Raw genomic sequence first — 20,970 nt, 5'->3', positions numbered from 1 at the left:
GTGACAGGTCTATACTATTTTAGATGCTGGAATATTGCAAAGAACAAAGTCCCCGTCTTCATGAATGGAACCTACATTCTGGTTCACCATTGTAACCTAGAACTGGGCTCTGTAAATACTTGTTGAATGAATAATTGAATGACACCAGCTTGTGCTATGTTGCTGCAAGCATAGCTTTTCTGTGGAATGCACTAATGATGTGATGTTGGAACTTAAGAATTTTGATTTTCTAGTTTTTCCCGTCCTGCGTATGCCTTTTCCTCCAACGCTCAGAAGTCATCAGTAAGTTCTCAAAGAAAGAGGACTTCAAACTGTACTACTTGTTTTCAAAGCAAACTCTAGAGTTTTCCCTGCCACGGAGAAATCTGAAACTATAGGCTGGCAGTTCTGCCTTGTAAACAAACAGCTAATGGGTCTGTGAGTCACCAGTTGCCTCAGGGGACTGCCCACTCCCCTGACATCAGGTGCCCAAGGGTTCTTGGTAAATGTCAGATGTTGCTGCCAGTGGTGGGTGGTGTTGGCGTCAACTCAGGCTGCAGGAACAATCTAGCATCACTCTAAAAAAAGGAAAGCTTGCTGCTCTCTTGCTAACGAAGTCTGAAACAGGAAATGGGGGTGCCAAAATATGGTCTCAGATATCTGCAAGCTAAAGCTGCAGAGTTTGGTAGCACTGTCCTTCCTTAAGTTTCCAAAAAACAGAGAAATCATGAAGGTATTTAACTTCTGGGAAGATGAATACTTTGAAAACACATATAATAATCCTTAGAAAACTAATAAATAGAATACTCACATCAGTTAAAAAGAATGAGGTAGTATTATGTGTACTAATAAGGCTAGATCTCCAAGACATATTATTAAGTGGAAAAAGCCTGCAGGTAGATGAAGGCGTACCTTGTATATTAAAACCAAACTCACTACCAACAATGACAACATAGGGATTCCCCTGGCAGTCCAGTTGTTAAGACTCCGCGCTTCCACCGCAGGGGGCGCTGGTTCAATCCCTGGTCAGGGAACTAAGATCCTGCATGCCGTGTGGTGCAGCCAGAAAAAAATGACAACATACACAATGATGCTATGTATACATCACGGGGCACATACGTGTATGCGTGTCCAGAAAAAGGTTTGTAGCATACTGAAAAAGGTTTGTAGCATACGTTTGTAGCATACGGTTACCCTGAGGAGGCTAGAAAGGAGACAGGACTGTGGATTGTGATCAGAGGGAAACTTAATTGTAATATTGCAGTTTTTTAGAGGAACGTTTCATTTATAAGTTTTAACACTTAACATTAATTTTAAAAGAAAATATTAATAAGCTGTTAGAGCAGGCAAACACTACATGTGATCCTTAGTAAAGAAGAGCATTAACCTGAGCAAGTTCCTTATGTAGACATGGTTCTATGGCTTTCCAGAACTATCCTGTCTGAAACCAACCACATGAAAGATGCCCACACATGGCAGAGGTACAAACGTGAAAAGAAATACTGTCATATGTAAACCAAGTAGTACTGGAACTGACATTTGCTCAACAGGCCTATACTATTTGGATTTAGTCAACTGTGTTGAATTCTGCTATTTCTGTAGTACTTGATGGCTTTCAAATGATCTCATTTGAGACTCACAACTTTCTAGTCGGTAGGGCTCAACTCATCATCTCCATTTCACAAATTAGAAAACTGAGGTTCAGAAAAATTAAGTGACTTGTCTAAGATCAAGGTTAGTAAAGGGGCAGAGTACCTGTATTTTCCAGGAGCTGAATGCCTTCTCTAATTTCTCCCTTCTCAACCAATCCAGCTCCAATAGTTAACAGAAGCTGTCAGACCCTAGCTTTCATCTTCTTGCTGGCAGCCCCCTTGGCCCACTTTCTACTTGAACCTAGGTAGGTAAACTCAAATCCAAAATCCAATGTCAGAACATAGTACATAGTACTCCATCCTGGCACAGTTGCAAGTGATAAATGACACGGTGCTGGGCTTCATACCACAGCCCTGTGCTGCTTGGTGACAGCTGGTACTCTGTCATGTCCTCTCAACTTTTCATGATGGGTCCATATCCTGTCTCCCCAGTTAAGTCAGAGCCCTCGGGGACCTTCTCTCATCCTTCCTTAACTCTCAGTAGCCAGCCTCTCAATGAATATGCACTTGATAAGTTCCTTCAGCCTCATAATGTAGCCAGAACAGGATAAACTTACGTGTTGTAACACACTTTCAAATGAACACACTGCCCGTGAGAATTGACACTTCTTGCTCTTCCTCCTCACGCCTCCAACCTGCCTGTCCCACATCCTTTATCACAATCAGTGACAGCTCGACTTTCACAGCTTGTAAGCCCCAAACCTTGGACTCCCTCCTCGCTTTCTTTTATACTTTACTTCCAATCTGTTATAAGTCTCGTTGGCTCTGTCTTCAAATTCCATTCAGAGTCCCGCCATTTCTGCCCACCTCTAACTGCTTCCTCCCTGGTCCAAATCATGGTCATCTGGGTCGTTAGAATGGCCTCCATTTGCCTCTCCCTAAAACAGCCCTTGACACCCAATTGCTTCTCAAGACAGCAACCAATGGACCCTAGGGCCATCTAGGTCGACCACTTCTCTCCCTCTACTCGAAAACCTCCAAAGGTTTGCTCAGCTCACATGGAATAAAATCCAGAGTCCTTGCCATGTCCCCAAAGGTCCCACATTCTATCATCTCCTATTACTCTTCCTCCTGGCCCATTCTTCTCTAGGGCCCCTGGAATCCCTGCTCTTTCTCAGGCACCCTACTGTTTATTCTCTCTTCTCTGGGGTTTTGCACATGGCTTTCACTCTTCCTGAAATGCTCTTCCCCTTGGAATCAGGGCTAGCTTGCTCATCATCTTTAAGTCTTTGCTTAAGTGTCACCATATAGGGAGGTCTTCCCTGATCACCCCATTTAAAACTGCAGCCACCACCCCTCTCCCCAGCACATGCGCATACACACACACACACACACACACACACACACATACAACTTCCTGGCACTTCTTATCCCCTTCCCTGCCTTATTTTTCTCCATAGTACATACCACTTTCTAACGCACTCAATAATGTATTGTTTCGTTTGTGGAACTTCCCTACTAGGATGTTTGCTCCAAGAAAGTAGGGATTTTTGTTTCTTTTGTTCATTGCTGTATTCCCAGAGCCTAGAACATGCCTGGCACATAACAGATGTTCAGTAAATATTTGTTGAATAAATCAGATTGACAAAGATGAAAATTCCATAGTATTGGTGGGGATTTAGGGAAACATCCTTTCATATGTTGCCGGTCAGAGTGTAAACTGGAATTACCTCTTTGGAGGGCAATTTGGCAAGATCCATCAAAATTTAAAAAGGCATCTTACCTATGACCCAGAACGTCAGCTGCCAAATATTTATTCAAGGGATACACATGTCCAAACACATAGTGCAAGGATATTCACTGCAGCATTATTTTAATATCAAAAGGCTGGAATGAACTTAAATGTCCATTCATAAGGATCTGGTTAAAATAACATAAGGGCATCAACTACATAAATGCAACTACATAAATGCAAAGAACGATAGAGGAAGTTATACATGTAGTGGGTGGAACAGTCTCCGTGGTAAATGGAGTGAAACAAGCCAGGGACAGAAATGTGTGGAGTATGCCACTGTTGGGGTAAAAAGCGAGAGGACTATGGGTGCCTATACTCACAAGTGTGCAGAAGCGTAAGTAAATATACACACACACGCACACATAAATAGCTCTGGAAAGTCGCAAAATACTGATGATGGAGGTTGCGAATTCCTTTTTTGAGGGAATTGTTCAAGGACTAGGAGACTTGAAAACGATTAAAAAAAAAATTCGTTGTGAATACAGTACTTTAACAAACTCACTTCTGTAATGCGTCAACCCTTATTCTTTCGCTAACTTTTACTCTTTGTGGGACTGACATGTTAAAAATATGCCCTAACCTCCGCTTTGAAGGCAAGGGTGGGGCTGGGAAGGAGGACCTTTTATTTCCTCGGGGAGTGACGCCAATAAAACGTATGAATAGATCCAGCCCAACCTCGTGCTCCGTGACTCGAGGGCTTGCCCCTCCTTCCCCCAGCCCCGTCCCCCACGGTGCCCTCGGATTTTGCCGTCTGGCGGCTGGAGTCCCTGCTTCCTCCTTAGAGGGCAGCAGCGAAGCGTCTCGGGAACGCATGCGCCCCAATTTGCGCCCGGGGAATTAAAGCGAGAGAAGAAAAGCCCCAACAAAACCCGCGCCCTAAACAAAACCCAAGTGGAGGAAAGCGCGCGGCCCTGCAGCCCCGGCGCCGTGAAGGCGCCTCCCGCCTTGCCCGCGTCCCCGGCCGCAGCGTGATGCGCACGGACCGGCCCGCGACGCCCCGGCCGCCACTGTCCCCGCACCTGGACGCCGGTCCGGTGGCCGCGCCGCAGCCGCGCTCGCTCGCCGCCGCCGCCGCGGCTTTCTCGGAGTTGTCCGGCGCCGGCGGGGCACCTCGCTCTCCATGGGGCTGAGGGCCTGGCTGAGGACCGTGGGCTGCTGCTGCTGCCCGTGCAGGTGCCTGGAGGAGCCCGCCGTGCCCGAGAAGGAGCCCCTGGTCAGGTGGGTGCGCGCCCCGGCCGCTGCCGGGCGCCGCGGAGTGCGGATACTCTCGTGCTCGTCGGAGCTGGGGACGTGCGCTTGCTTTAAGGTCACACTGAGGCGCAGACTAAGCCCTTGGGTTCCTTACAGGAGATCCTGCTCCTTGGGTTTGTTCCTTGGGTAAAATGTTTGCCTGAAAGCACAGATCCTCGGAAGCACCTGAGACCCAAGTGGAAGCCTGTGGAGAACGGCAAGAATTCGGGTGCAGTGCCCCCCGCAGAGAAGCATGGGAGAGAAGTTTGCATAGGGGTCCGATTAAATACAACTGTGACTGCCTATTTCTGTTTCAGTGAAATGGGCAACTGTGAATTTCTGTTTTACCCAGGAAAAAAGTTGGATACGTTGTCATTCAATTTTATTACTGAAGGAAGACAATCGCAGTGACTGAGTGCGAGGAAATATTTTTCACATTAAAAAAAAGTACATATTTTTCTCAAGGGACAGCTTATTCACTGGGACGTTGATTCATTACAGATTAAGCTATGAAGTGTGAGGAAATTTAATGCACATTAGCGATGTGCTAAGTGGCTTTGTGAAGGCACCATCCAACACAGCTTTGTTCAGGGCTGTGATTGTAAGCAATTATTTTATACCTTGACTCTGATGAAATTAAGGTTTCACTAGGGCATGACTTGGAGGTAGATATGATAGAAACAAAATATTTAAAATGAAATTAGGAAATAGTAGATGAGGCAGAACTCCAGGGTTGGGTAAGCAAACGTGGAAGCCAGTGTTTGTTATGAAGTATGCAACTAATATGATAAAGCTTTCACAACTTTTTTTTTTTTTGGTTGTGTTGGGTCTTCAGGGCTTTCTTTAGTTGCCACGAGGCTGCTCTTTGTTGCGGTGCGCGGGCTTCTCATTGCGATGGCTTCTCTTGTTGCAAAGCATGGGCTCCAGGCACGCGGGCTCAGTAGTTGTGGCGCAGGCTCAGTAGTTGTGGCACACGGGCTTAGTTGCTCCGCGGCATGTGGGATTTTCCTGGACCAGGGCTCGAACCCGTGTCCCCTGCATTGGCAGGTGGATTCTTAACCACTGCGCCACCAGGGAAGTCCCTCACAACTTTTTTAAAGCATGATTTACCTTTTCTTACTCTTTCGAGTCCAAACACTTTACCTTGATTTTTGAGATCTTACATAACCCATCCCCTCCTGTCCACTATTATTTTCTGATACATTACACACTGTACACTCCTTGATTTAATCAGACAGGCATCTTTACTGCTCTAGGAACAATCCAACCTTCTTATTCCCTCCCAGCTTGCTTCAAGTAGTGACCTTTATTCTTTCTGCCCCTTCCTAAATGCTAGTTCTCAAGGTCTCCTCAAGCAGTCTTCTTTGATTTTTTTTGCCCTTATTCATCTTTCTCTCCTATAACATAGGGTTTAGAACTTGCCATCTGCCCCTCACTGTTTAGTGAGCACACATGTATATAAACATGTCCTGTTTGTATTTTATGTATAAAGTCATACACACAATACCCAATGTTTTTGTTTGCTCTTGCAATGGTGTTCCCACTTAGATTATTAGATTGTTGTGGGCAGGGAGAAACACACGAGTCTTAAAAGTAGTGGGTAACTATCTGGAATTTCATGCTTGGGTTTTACAGTCAACTTATCAATATTCATAGTAACATGAAATACAGCTCTCAGCTTGATCTCATTCTCAGAGCCTTGGGTCTTTCCAATACTCTTTCCGGAATTGCTATTTAAAATGATAGTTTTGGTTGTTTTAAAACCTCAACCCTCCCTTGCCTTGGTTTACACTGTAAGTCAGTGAATTTTGCAAGTGATTTTAAGAAGACAGAGTCAGTTGGAGCAGAATAGCTTAGTGCTCATGAATCAGATTGCCTGGGGTTAAGTTCCAACTGGGTGACCTGGCACAAGTTATGAAACTTTCTTTGTGCCTTAATTTCCTCATCTGTAAAATGGGGATGGTAATACCTCAAAGGGATGAAGTGAGAAACAAAATGAGCTAATCCATGTGAAGTGCTCAGTATAGTGCCTGACACATAGTAAACAGTCAATGAATTTTAGTTATTATTAAGTATCATTGCTATTCTTCTGAGCATATGCATATGAGTGGACTGGTCTTTTGAGGTTTAGTGTCATTCTGGCATCATTTCAATATAATATTCGGGAAGAGCAGCCTATTAATGGGTGTGTGGAGCAGTGACTGTGTGTGTGTGTGTGTGTGTGTGTGTGTGTGTGTGTGTACCTGCATGTTCTTTCCTGCCCAAGTCATTGGAAGGTCTAGTTTGAAATTTTTTTTAAGTGTGAAGTTCAGTGCTTTTTAATACATTCACAAAGCTGTGCAATCATAACCACTATCTAACGCAGAACATTTTCATCAGTCCAAAGAGAAACACTATATCCACTGGCAGTCACTTGCTGCCCTCCCCTCCCTGCCCGCTCACCCCCATCCCCCAACTCCCCACAGTCAATCACTAATCTACCTTCTGTTTTTAGAGATTTGACTATTCTGGACATTTTGTACAAATGGAATCATTCATTATGTGACCTTTTACATCTGACTTCTTTCACTTAAGCGTAAGGTTTTCGAGTTTCATCCATGTTGTAGGGTGTATCCGCATTTCATTCTTTTTTTGTCATTGGATAATATTCCATTGTATGGCTATATTACATTTTATTTATCAATTGTCCCTCCGTGACTGCATGCTCCCCCCACCCCGTCCCCCGCATAGGTGAGCTCTAAATTGAATCTGTGTCTGGCCTTCTTAACTTTATATAAATGGTGCGTACTGTATGTTGTTGTTTTTTTTTTTTTTACATACAGTCTGTCATTTAATTGTCACTATGACCAAATGAGAGAGGTGTTATTTATCCCCATTTTATAGATAAGGAACTCAGGGCTTAGAGTTCAGATAATTAATTCAAAGTCACAACTGCTAAGTCGGAGAGCCAGAATTTGAATCCATGTCTGTGTGACTTCAGAGCCCATGCCTTGCATTGCAGAAAATTCAGAAAACTACCAGTGTCCAACATTAACTGATAATATTTATATATTAGACACTGGTGGATATCACTAGCCTTAGCTCCTGCCCATTGTGGCCCCTTCCTCCTGCCCTTCTTCCGTGTCCTTCGTTAGTATAATTCTTCTACCTGGTTGTAGGAGCAACCTGGCCCTGAGAGCCAAGCCCGGGGGGAGTTCGGAGACCCGAGTCCTCGTCCCACCTATTAACGGGCTGTGGGATTTTGGGGAACTCTCTTAACTTCCTTGAACCTTAATTTCTTCTTCTGTCCAATGGAGAGATCCAACTTTAAGAATACAGCCTTGAAGGGCCGTTGCAGGCTTGATGCAGACTGTCCTCTTTCTGTGGACCTGTGTCAGCTGAAATTCTATTTGACATGGAATACAGGGGCAGTGAGGCTGTCTGTAGACGTAGGAAGGAGCCTGAAGGCCCAGGACGTGCGAATCATGACTGTTTGTCAAACTCTTTAGCTGCCAAGGTTTGCTTCACCAGCAAATAGGTGAGTAGTCATTTCTAATGCCAGGAAGCTTAGAACAAGTCTGGGCCTGGAGAAATGACCCATGGCCTGACATGGGCTTGACACCAGGCTTCGGCCACAAAGAAAGCCAAAGGTTTCATTCGATCTCACCTCTACCCCAATTTTAGGACTGAGTCATATAACGTTCATCTTGTCCATCGTCTATGTAAGGTTTGAGGTTCTGAACGCCATTCTTCCCTGCACTGACTATATTCCTAAAGTAGAGTAAATAGTGAACAAAATGACAACAAAATATCATTATGCTCTGAGGACAGGCTAATAATGCAAATGGATTGTTTTGGAATGCCTAGATTATTGTTTATTTGCCTGTAAAATAGTGAATGACCTTTTGGCTCAAGGTTTCATGTTACTAATTAAAAGAAACATTGGGGTATGTGTTATTAGGTTCTAGGGCTGCTGCAACAAATCACCACAAATTTGGTAGCTTAAAAACAACAGAAGTGTATTCTTTCAGTTCTGGAAGCAAGAAATCTGAAATCAGGGGATTGGCAGGGCCATGTTCCCTCCGAAGACTCTTGGGAGAATCCTTCCTTACTGATTCTAGCTTTGGGTGGCTCCTGGTGTCCTTGGCTTGTGGCAGCACAACTCCAGTCCTTACCTCCGTCGTCCTCCATGTTTCTGTCCTCCTCTTGGTCTCAAATCTCCTTTTCTTTTCTCTTATAAGGATACCAGCCGTTGGATTTAGGGTCCACCCTAAACCCAGGATGATCTCGTATCAAGTTGCTTAACTAACTATTGATAACATCTGTAAAGCCTCTATTTCCAAATAAGGTCACATTCATAGGAACTGGGGATTAGGACTGAAAGATGTCTTTTGGGGGGACACTAGTCAACCACTGCAGGGTACTTTTGGGAAAATGTTTGAGTTCAAAGTATTGGTTTTTATTTCACTTTTATAGCAGAGCTTTCTTCCATCAGTGATGAAAGCATTCTCTTGTCTTGTAAAAATCCACACCTAAGCATGAGTTGTGCCCCTTGAATTTATGTGATTCTGGAGGCACAACTGCAGTCACCTTTAAGCAGAGAGACGCCCAAATCCTCTGTCCACTAGAAAGTCTATCACCAGATGCCATCCAATATGGACATCAGAGGCCTGGAGAAGTCTAAAATGAAAAGAAGTGCAGTGTCAATGTTACTCGCTAAAGCATCTTCCACGAGGCTTACTTGGAACTTTTCAGGGAAGTCTAATTCTTACTCTCTGATTTATTGGCTATTAATAACTGATAAGCATCACATGTCCAGTTGTTCAAAAGCAGAAGAAGAAAGGGAAAGAATGAGCCATCCATGGTTGAGTTTTTTTTCGTGGCTCTCTCTTCAGCTGCCTAAGTGAACCTAACAATCTTCCAAATCTGTTTTGCTCCCTGCTCCTCTCAATGCCCACCTGCAGCTTCCATTCCTAATAACAGAATTTATGCACACATTTGTGGGCAGTGAACGGAGAACAGATGTCAGTGTTTTATTTTTCTACAGTGCCTGGAATTCCCATTAGGGGAAAAGAAAATAAAACCTCAGTTTGCTCTTGATGGTTGTTTTATGCCCATAAAGAGGGGCTGTTCAGAGGAGGAACTGATCAGGGCCTGTGAGTGTCGGCAACAGAAATGAATTTTCCTGATGATAAAGAAATGGTTCAGTCGGGACTTCCCTGGCGGTCCACTGGTTAAGAGTCCGCGCTTCCACTGCAGGGGCCGCGGGTTTGATCCCTGGACCCCTGGTCTGGGAATTAAGATCTCACATGCCGTGCCGTGCAGCCAAAAAAAAAAAAAGAAATGGTTCCGCGTGAGTCATACTGCTCCAGCATGTTGAAGAGGGCGAGAGATTGAAGTTGTGATGTGCGCCTTCCCATCCAGCTCTGCTGATCCTTTTTTTTTTAACATCTTTATTGGAGTATAATTGCTTTACATTGTTGTGTTAGTTGCTGCTGTATAACAAAGTGAATCAGCTATTCATATACATATATCCCCATATCCCCTCCCTCTTGCATCTCCCTCCCACCCTCCCTATCCCAGCCCTCTAGGTGGTCACAAAACACCAAGCAGATCTCCTTGTGCTATGTGGCTGCTTCCCACTAACTATCTATTTTACATTTAGTGGTGTATATAAGTCCATGCCACTCTCTCACCTCGTCCCAGCTTACCCTTCCCCCTCCCCATGTCCTCAAGTCCATTCTCTACGTCTGCATCTTTATTCCTGTCCTGCCCCTAGGTTCTTCAGAACCTTTTTTTTTTTTTAGGTTCCATATATATGTGTTAGCATACAGTATGTGTTTTTCTCTTTCTGACTTACTTCCCTCTGTATGACAGACTCTAGGTCCATCCACCTCACTACAAATAACTCAATTTTGTTTCTTTTTATGGCTGAGTAATATTCCATTGTATATATGTGCCCCATCTTCTTTATCAGTTCATCTGTCAGTGGACACTTAGGTTGCTTCCATGTCCTGGCTATTGTAAATAGTGCTGCAATGAATATTGTGGTACATGACTCTTTTTGAATTATGGTTTTCTTAGGGTATATGCCCAGTAGTGGGATTGCCGGGTCATATGGTAGTTCTATTTTTAGTTTTTTAAGGAACCTCCATACTGTTCTCCATAGTGGCTGTATCAATTTATATTCCCACCAACAGTGCAATGACTTTTCTCTACACCCTTTTCTCCACTCCCTTTTCTCCACACCCTCTCCAGCAATGACTAGATTTTTTGATGATGGCCATTCTGACCGGTGTGAGGTGATGCCTCATTGTAGTTTTGATTTGCATTTCTCTGATGATTAGTGATGTTGAGCATCCTTTCATGTGTTTATTGGCAATCTGTTTATCTTCTTTGGAGAAATGTCTATTTAGGTCTTCTGCCCATTTTTGGATTGGGTTGTTTTTTTGATATTGACCTGCTTGAGCTGCTTGTATATTTTGGAGATTAATCCTTTGTCAGTTGCTTCATTTGCAAATATTTTCTCCCATTCTGAGGGTTGTCTTTTCGTCTTGTTTATGGTTTCCTTTGCTGTGCAAAAGCTTTGAAGTTTCATTAGGTCCCATTTGTTTATTTTTGTTTATATTTCCATTTCTTTAGGAGGTGGGTCAAAAAGGATCTTGCTGTGATTTATGTCATAGAGTGTTCTGCCTATGTTTTCCTCTAAGAGTTTTATAGTGTCTGGTCTTATATTTAGGTCTTTAATCCATTTTGAGTTTATTTTTGTGTATGGTGTTAGGGAGTGTTCTAATTTCATTCTTTTACATGTAGCTGTCCAGTTTTCCCTGCACCACTTATTGAAGAGGCTATCTTTTCTCCATTGTATATTCTTGCCTCCTTTATCAAAGATAATGTGACCATATGTGTGTGTGTTTATCTCTGGGCTTTCTATCCTGTTCCATTCATCTATATTTCTGTTTTTGTGCCAGTACCATACTGTCTTGATTACTGTAGCTTTGTAGTATAGTCTGAAGTCCTGGAGCCTGATTCCTCAGGCTCTGTTTTTCTTTCTCAAGACTGCTTTGGCTATTTGGGGTCTTTTGTGTTTCCATACAAATTGTGAAATTTTTTGTTCTAGTTCTGTGAAAAATGCCATTAGTACTTTGATAGGGATTGCATTGAATCTGTAGATTGCTTTGTGTAGTGTAGTCATTTTCACAATGTTGATTCTTCCTATCCAAGAACATGGTATTTCTCTCCATCTGTTTGTATCATCTTTAATTTCTTTCATCAGTGTCTCATAGTTTTCTGCATACAGGTCTTTTGTCTCCTTAGGTAGGTTTATTCCTAGGTATTTTATTCTTTTTGTTGCAAAAATGGTAAATGAGAATGTTTCCTTAATTTCTCTTTCAGATTTTTCATCATTAGTGTATAGGAATGTAAGAGATTTCTGTGCACTAATTTTGTATCCTACTACTTTACCAAATTCATTGATTAGCTCTAGTAGTTTTCTGCTAGCATCTTTAGGATTCTTTATGTATAGTATCATGTCATCTGCAAACAATGACAGTTTTACTTTTCCGATTTGGATTCCTTTTCTTTCTTTTTCGTCTCTGATGGCTGTGGCTAAAACTTCCAAAACTATGTTGAATAATAGTGGTGAGAGTGGGCAACCTTTCTTGTTCCTGATCTTAGTGGAAATCGTTTCAGTTTTTCACCATTGAGAATGATGTTTGCTGTGGGTTTGTCATATATGACCTTTATTATGTTGAGGTAAGCTCCCTCTATGCCTACTTTCTGGAGAGTTTTATCATAAATGGGTGTTGAATTTTGTCAAAAGCTTTTTCTGCATCTGTTGAGATGATCATATGGTTTTTATCCTTCTATTTGTTAATATGGTGTATCACATTGATTGATTGGCATATACTGAAGAATCCTTGCATTCCTGGGATAAACCCCACTTGATCATGGTGTATGATCCTTTTAATGTGCTGTTGGATTCTGTTTGCTAGTATTTTGTTGAGGATTTTTGCATCTTCGTTCATCAGTGATATTGGTCTGTAGTTTTCTTTTTTTGTGACATCTTTGTCTGGTTTTGGTATCAGGGTGATGGTGGCCTCGTAGAATGAGTTTGGGAGTGTTCCTCCCTCTGCTATATTTTGGAAGAGTTTGAGAAGGATAGGTGTTAGCTCTTCTCTAAATGTTTGATAGAATTCGCCTGTGAAGCCATCCGGTCCTGGGCTTTTGTTTGTTGGAAGATTTTTAATCACAGTTTCAATTTCAGTGCTTGTGGTTGGTCTGTTTGTATTTGCTATTTCTTCCTGGTTCAGTCTTGGAAGGTTGTGCTTTTCTAAGAATTTGTCCATTTCTTCTAGGTTGTCCATTTTATTGGCATATAGTTGCTTGTAGTAATACCTCATGATTCTTTGTATTTCTGCAGTGTCAGTTGTTACTTCTCCTTTTTCATTTCTAATTCTATTGATTTGAGTCTTCTCTCTTTTTTTCTTGATGAGTCTGGCTAATGGTTTATCAATTTTGTTTATCTTCTCAAAGAACCAGCTTTTAGTTTTATTGATCTTTGCCATCGTTTCCTTCATTTCTTTTTCATTTATTTCTGATCTGATCTTTATGATTTCTTTCCTTCTGCTTACTTTGGGGTTTTTTTGTTCTTCTTTCTCTAAGTGCTTTAGGTGTAAGGTTAGCTTGTTTATTTGAGATGTTTCTTGTTTCTTGAGGTAGGATTGTATTGCTGTTAACTTCCCTCTTAGAACTGCTTTTGCTGCATCCCATAGGTTTTGGATCGTCGTGTTTTCATCGTCATTTGTTTCTATGTATTTTTTGATATCCTCTTTGATTTCTTCAGTGATCTCTTGGTTATTTAGTAGTGTATTGTTTAGCCTCCATGTGTTAGTATTTTTTACAGTTTGTTTCCTGTAATTGACATCTAGTCTCATAGCGTTGTGGTCGGAAAAGATACTTGATACAATTTCAATTTTCTTAAATTTCCTTATTTATTTTCATTTAGGTTGATCTGTCCATTGGTGAAAGTGGGGTGTTAAAGTTCCCTAATATTATTGTGTTACTATCGATTTCCCCTTTTATGGCTGTTAGCATTTGCCTTATGTATTGAGGTGCTCCTATGTTGGATACATAAATGTTTACAATTGTTATATCTTCCTCTTGCATTGATCCCTTGATCATTATGTAGTGTCCTTCTTTGTCTCTTGTAATAGTCTTTATTTTAAAGTCTATTTGTCTGATATGAAAATTGCTACTTCAGCTTTCTTTTGATTTCCATTTCCATAGAATATCTTTTCCCATCCCCTCACTTTCAGTCTGTATGTGTCCCTAGGTCTGAAGTGGGTCTCTTGTAGACAGCATATATACAGGTCTTGTTTTTGTATCCATTCAGCCAGTCTGTGTCTTTTGGTTGGAGCATATAATCCATTTACATTTAAGGTAATTATCAATATGTATGTTTCTATTACCATTTTCTTAATTGTTATGGGGTTTTTTTGGTAGGTCTTTTCCTTCTCTTGTGTTTCCTTCCTAGAGAAGTTCCTTTAGCATTTGTTGTAAAGCTGGTTTGGTTATGCTGAATTCTCTTAGCTTTTGCTTGTCTGTAAAGGTTTTAATTTCTACGTTAAATCTGAATGAGATCCTTGCTGGGTAGAGTAATCTTGGTTGTAGGTTTTTACCTTTCATCACTTTAAATAGGTCCTGCCACTCCCTTCTGGCTTGCAGATTTTCTGCTGAAAGATCAGCTCTTAACCTTATGGGGATTCCCTTGTATGTTATTTGTCGCTTTTCCATTGCTGCTTTTAATATTTTTTCTTTGTATTTAATTTTTGATAGTTTGATTAACATGTGTCTTGTCATGTTCCTTCTTGGATTTATCCTGTATGGGACTCTCTGCTCTTCCTGGACTTGATTGACTATTTCCTTTCCCATATTAGGGAAGTTTTCAACTATAATCTCTTCAAATATTTTGTCAGAGCCTTTCTATTTCTCTTCTGCTTCTGGGACCCCTATAATTGGAATGTTGATGCATTTAATATTGTCCCAGAGGTCTCTGAGACTGTCCTCAATTCTTTTCATTTCTTTTTCTTTATTCTGCTCTGCAGTAGTTATTTCCACTATTTTATCTTCCAGGTCACTTATCCGTTCTTCTGCCTCAGTTATTCTGCTATTGATTCCTTCTACAGAATTTTTAATTTCATTTATTACGTTGCTCATCATTGTTTGTTTGCTCTTTAGTTCTTCTAGGTCCATGTTAAATGTTTCTTGTATTTTCTCCATTCTATTTCCAATATTTGGGATCGTCTTTACTATCATTACTCTGAATTCTTTTTCAGGTAGACTGCCTATTTCCTCTTCATTTGTTTGGTCTGGTGGATTTTTACCTTGCTCCTTCATCTGCTGTGTGTTTCTCTGTCTTCTCATTTTGCTTAACTTACTGTGTTTGGGGTCTCCTTTTCACAGGCTGCAGGTTCGTAGTTCCCGTTGTTTTTGGTGTCTGCCCCCTGTGGCTAAGGTTGGTTCAGTGGCTTGTGTAGGCTTCCTGGTGGAGGGGGCTGGTGCCTGTGTTCTGGTGGATGAGGCTGGATCTTCTCTTTGTGGTGGGCAGGACCGCGTCCGGTGGTGGTGTGTTTTGGGATGTCTGTGAACTTGGTATGATTTTAGGCAGCCTCTCTGCTAATGGGTGAGTTTGTGTTCCTGTCTTGCTAGTTGTTTGGCCTGGGGTGTCCAGCACTGGACCTTGCTGGTCATTGAGTGGAGCTGGGTCTTAGCGTTGAGATGGAGATTTCTGGGAGAGCTCTCGCTGATTGATATTACGTTGGGCCAGGAGGTCTCTGGTGGTCCAATATCCTGAACTCAGCTCTCCCACTCAGAGGCTCAGGCCTGACAGCCGGCCAGAGCACCAAGACCCTTATTAGCTGAAATGCCAGATGGAATGCCTTTATGGAAAAGTCTCTGCTGATCCTTTATAAGTTGTCTGTAGCACTTAACGCCATACCAGTCATTGTCATAAGTGCTTTATATCTATTAATTAAATCCTTGCCATAACCCTATGAGATATGGTCAGTTCTTGTGAGTCATAGTAGTTACATTCTATGGTCACCGCGAATACTGAAATAAAGAATCATGGCTCCAAGGGGAAAATCCAGGGTTAGGTCCCTGAGAGCCGATTCATCAACTGGTCAGTATATAACCTTGTTTTACGTGTGTTTCCGCTTAAAGACACCTTATTAAATATATATTGTTAATTCATTAACATTGAACTGACAGCCAATAGCTCAATAATTCATGCCTCAATGAAGCTTATCTAACACATGTTTTTTAGCACTTCAGCACTATGCTTGGGAGCTAAACAGCGAAATCACCAACAAAAAGCACAAAAATGAAAAAAAACGTGGCACTAATAGACCACAAAAAGGACACTTGTTCCCAGTACAAGAGTGGAAACATGAGAACCTGTGCCTTGGATACTGCAAAAGCACCATGAGTATTGATTTGGGGATCACAGATACATTTTAGTGAGTGGGCCAGTTTGCAAATACGGAATCTGGGAATAGTGAGGCTGGATTGTAATTACATCTATAATCCCTACTTGACAGCAGAAGAAACTGAGGCCCAAGAACTTCAGTAGCTTGCTCAGGGGCACTCATGGCCGAGCTGGAATTCAAGTCCTATTCTACTTCAGTTCCATAGAAAGAGTAGAACCCTCCTAGGGTGCAGGGAGGTGTGTATCTAGCTGCTTATGTGGTGTGTTCTAGACATGGTGTTTGAAGTCTGAGACCTGCCCTGAATTGTTTATAGCTTGGGGTCCAGAGACACTGGCTTATTTTTCTGTCTTAAGGCTGTGAAGCCAGGGGCCAGTGGGAAAGAAGGGTGGTGGCTTGAACACATTTAAGAGGTGATCACCACCAACTCTAGGACAGTAATCTTTCACATGTCTAGAATCTTTCATTTCACCATGTGGACTCACATGACCTCCAATTTAAAAAATGTTGGCTAATGTGCTAGTGTCAGTGGGATCTCTCAGACTGGGGCCCAGATGGCCTGACTCTTTTCCCGTAATCTGCTGCTGGGTTACCTGAGCTGATGCAACTCACTCACCCAGGTCTTTCTGCACTGCCCGCAGTTACAAGGCCCGTAGTCCTGGGCCAGGCAGTGACTCTTAGGAAGTGACTGCAGAGGCACCAAGGATTCCTGTTGCAGGAAGGTGCTCCTAGCTGGAAGAATCCACTCCAAGAGTTGTACTTTAACTTTCTTGAAAGACAGAGGAGAGAGGGGGGAGGGTCCTGCATGCTGTTCCCAGAAACTGGGCCTCAGGTCAAGAAGTAGGAGGTACACGCTTTACCAAGAAGTCAGCCACTCAGAATTCACTGGAGGATGACTTTTAAAGATTTACTTCCCAGGCAACCCCCAGCATCCTTCTTCCCTTTTTGTGAGTTCTGTTGTGTTAGTCAGTCTTGGTGACATTGGAAGTTCCTGAGAAGATATTTCTTTCTGGTACGTATCCTTTGATCTAGGTTTCCTGGAACTTTTTATTCTCTAGATATCTTGAAGTGATCTTGCCACTACACCTTTGTTTAAAAAGCGAATTCTGCTTAAATGTTGGGTAAAATAGCTTGTTATGTTGGCAGTGGAAGTCCTTTTCAGTATGGTTAATACATGTTTGTTTTGTGCCAATAATATGCTGTGCACTCTATTCTTTGGTGTCTTTTTTACGAAATAATTTTGGTGAGACAGTATGTATCTAAAGAACCCCTGTACTCCCTGGAAAGGAATAAGAGTTTACTGAATTGTCTCTCACTTAGTTTTCGTCCTTAACTTTTAAAGTTTTGTGTTTGTATATCAGAGACTAAAAACATACAAACATATATACAGTGTAAAGAACAACTATAAAGTGGATATTCCTGTAACCACCGCCCAAGGCAAGAGATAGCTATCAGTGGTTCCACATCTCTCACCCCTGATTGTATCTAGACTTTTGTGATAGTCATCTCCTTGCTTTTCTTTATAGCTTTACCACCCATGTATGCACCTTAAAAATGTTCTTTAGTTTTGCCTGCTTTTAAACTTTACATACATAGGATCAGACTGTGTATGTTCTCGCCATCCAAGTTGGTGCATGTAGTTGGTGGTTCTCACTGCTTTATAGTATATTTCCTTTGGTTCACCCATTCTTCTGTTGGTGGACTTTTGGGTGGTTTCCAGTTTGGGGCTATTATGCATGGTTTCGATTTTAAAGTCAGCACATAAGGGGAAATTGTTCATCCTTTAGCCATACTGGCCTTCTCCTGCGTCCTTAAATACACCAAGCACGTGCTGTCTCAGAGCCCTCCCTGCCTAGAATGTTCTTTCTCCACTTACCTGTCTGGGAAACTCCCTTACTTGATTTAGGTCTCTGCTCAAAGTCATTTTATCAGAAAATTCTTCCCTGACCATCCTCTTTAAAACAGTACTCTTTGCCCTCGCTCTGTCCCTTAGTCACCGTGTATTCCTTCAGAGCCCTGATCACCACCAGACATAAACATATGTGCTTACTGTCTGCTTCCTCTGGAAGACTCTAAGCCCCACCTTCATGAATTTAAGCAGCTCAAGCATGTTAAGAACTTGTCTGGAGAGTGGATTCCAGCCTCATTTCTACCATTCAGAGCCCTGTGAAGTTGGGAAATTGCAGTTCATTCATTCAGCAAACTGAGCATCTACTAAGCACCAGGTCCTATTCTAAGTACTCTGGATACATCACTGAGCAAAAGAGATACAGATCCTGTCCTCAGGGGGCTTTTATTGTAGTGTGTTTGTGTAGGGGGGGTGGCACAATAAACAGTAAACATAATAAGTAAATTAGAGGATAAATAAGTCCAGTTGTCCCTCAGTATCTGCAGGGGATTCATCCCCCCACCTCCCCCAACCCAGGGATCCAGAACTCATGGATGTGGAGGTAGAGCAGGGGCAGGGGAGCATGCTTGCTATTTTAAATAGGTTGGTCTGAGTAGGCCTTATCGAGGAGGGGATGTTTAAACGGCGATTTGAAGGAGGGGAGGGAGTGAGGCATATGGATTTCTGGGGGAAAATATTACAGGTAGAAGAAGCAGCCAGTGCAAGCGCCCCGAAATGGCAGCGTGACTGGTGGGTTCAGGGAACCCGAAGAGGCCAGAGTGGCTGGTGTGTCACGAAGGGATTATAGACCATTGTATGACCTTGGCTTATATTCTAAATCAAATGGGAGTCACTGGAGGGTTTTGAGGGAGGGGGTGACATGATCTGATTTACGTATTAAAAGGATCCCTTTGATTGTGTTAAGAACTGCGAATTGGTGGAGGCAATGGTAGAAAGAGGTAGATCAGTGAAAAAAAATTCCAGGAATTCTTTTGCAAGACAGAGGTGCCTTGGCTTGGGAAGGGGTAGTATTAGAGGTGGGTATTTGTTTAATGTATTGTTACTAGGATTTTCTGCTGGATTAGATGTTCGGGATGAGAGAACCAAGGATGACTTGAAGGATTTGGGCCTGAGCTATCGGAAGGTTGGATTTCCCATCATCTGGGTGGGGAGGCTGCTGGTGGGGAGGTTTGGAGGGAAGGTCAGGGGCTTGGTCCACCATGTTGAGCTTGAGCTGTCTACTAGCCATCCATATGGAGATGGGAAGAAGGCAGGTAGATGCAGGAGTCTGGGACTTGGGGACGAGGTCTGAGCTGGGGCTACAGGTATGGGTTTGAGAATCTTCCTCAAGAGGATGGTATTTAAAACCATGAGACTGGTATGACATGACCGGGAGTGAATAGAAACGGGGAGGAGAGGGCTGAGTCTATTCTTCCTGATCCCCAGCGTTTCCTCAGCTGGGAGACATAAAAATCATGTTGCCCCTTCCTACTTCACAGACTTCTTGTCAGGACCATCTTCAAGGCGTTAAAGCACTTAAAGCAATGAATGAAAGGCGTGATCACACGGTGCTCTGTTTCAGCCTTGGGATGAGAAGGCATGAAGGGTGGGAACATGTAAGGGAGCGGGGCCCAGAAAAGTACCCAGAGTTTTTCTCCCTGTACTTTGAGAAGGTTGATATCTCTGGTGTTGAAGGAAGTCATGAGCCTTGGTAGTTAAACAATGAGAAAAGCTCCAGAATCTATGGACCGATGTTTAGACTTGGGGTTAAATAATGTTTAGACATTGAATTAACTTGGTCAGAGTATCTGTCTTGGAAGCAGTGAAGGAAAGAAGGAAAGAACAAAGGAGGGAGGAAGGAAGGGAGGAGAAGAAGGAAGGGAGGAAGGGAGAGAGGGAAGGAGGAAAGGAAGGAGGGAGAGAGAGGAGGCAGAGAATAGAGGAGGGAGGGAGGGAGTAAAAGAAGGAGAGGGTAAGGACCTTCGCTCCTCCTGCTCCTTCACCAGGAAGTCACCACAGAAGGAGGAAGGGAAAAGTCTGGAAGCCAGGGGCAAAGAGGCAGGCCAGTTCCTAGTGGGGAATCAGATAGGAGGCCTTAGGTAGTCAAGGGGGTCGCACTAAACAGCCTTTTGGGGTCTGTTTTTTGAGACCTTTGTTTGCTGTTTACTGGAGATGTTCTCTCTTCACTGTCAGAGCTTCAGTCTTGGACCAGTGAGGGCTGACGCCCAGCCTGTCTGTGGGGAGAGCAGTAAAGTCACTGGAACCACTGGCCTCAGCAGCCGGCCTGTGTGTGTGTGTTTTGTGGGGCTTTCCAGAAGCTTTCACACACGGTCCTTTGCTGGTAGTGAGGACTCACGGGAAACCCTTGTGAGCAGCTGTAATGCTGAGTGGCACTTAGCATGCAGTCCCCGGGCACGGAGTCCAGTGTTTCTAAGCCTGGAGTCTCCTTTTAGCCTGAGATGGTATTGAAAGAAAAGATTCCCAAGTGATTTGGTCCAGCGCCCTAGGTGGGATTGGGGGTGGAACCTGAGACTTTGCTCATCCTACCTTTTGGGAGTAAAAGCAGCCTCTGCTTCGCTTGTGTGTAACTTCAGAGCCACTTCTCAAATGCCCGAGGTTAATAAAATATTTATCATCAGCAGATGGTGGCCGGGGGCAAAACGGCCACTCTCACTTTCCTCAGAACCTTTTAGAGGTCATTATATGGGGGAGGGAGGGAAAGTGAAGCTCCGATTCAGTGCCCTCTTCCCCCGCCTCTGTCCTCCCTGGGCTTCTGGCTCAGACCCCAGGGCCTTTGCATGGAGCTCTCTTTACACAGGTCCCACAGTCCTTCACAGTTTCAGGAGCACAGAGGTTCCCAAGCTGCTTCTTTAGTTGTTTACTTTAGGCCTTTCTTTGCTCTGGTCTCTTCATCCTAAAGGTTCAAAATAGAGACACACATGTAGAGAACAAACGTATGGACACCAAGGGGGGGAAAGCGGGGCGGGGGGGACAGTGATGGTGGTGGGATGAATAGGGAGA

The 20,970-nt window shown here is 43.1% G+C and overlaps 1 protein-coding gene across 2 annotated transcripts in view; it reads left to right on the top strand.

The window, feature by feature from the left end:
• MREG (melanoregulin) overlaps nucleotides 1-20,970 on the top strand; it is a 115,043-nt gene that overhangs the window by 46,473 nt on the left and 47,600 nt on the right. Inside the window, exon 1 of one of the 2 annotated variants that reach the window (XM_082467496.1) lies at nucleotides 4,095-4,584. The exons of the other annotated variant lie outside the window; for it this stretch is intronic. Coding sequence (XP_082323622.1) covers nucleotides 4,487-4,584 — 98 coding nt within the window. The 5' untranslated portion in view covers nucleotides 4,095-4,486. Of the gene's footprint in view, nucleotides 1-4,094; nucleotides 4,585-20,970 lie in introns of those variants that run through there. 2 annotated transcript variants of the gene reach the window in all.

The sequence above is a fragment of the Balaenoptera physalus genome (assembly GCF_965194825.1).
Source record: "Balaenoptera physalus genome assembly, chromosome: 6".
Taxonomy (NCBI): domain Eukaryota; kingdom Metazoa; phylum Chordata; class Mammalia; order Artiodactyla; family Balaenopteridae; genus Balaenoptera; species Balaenoptera physalus.
Note: the sequence above shows the minus strand (reverse complement) of the source record. Positions and strands in the feature narration are given on the sequence as shown.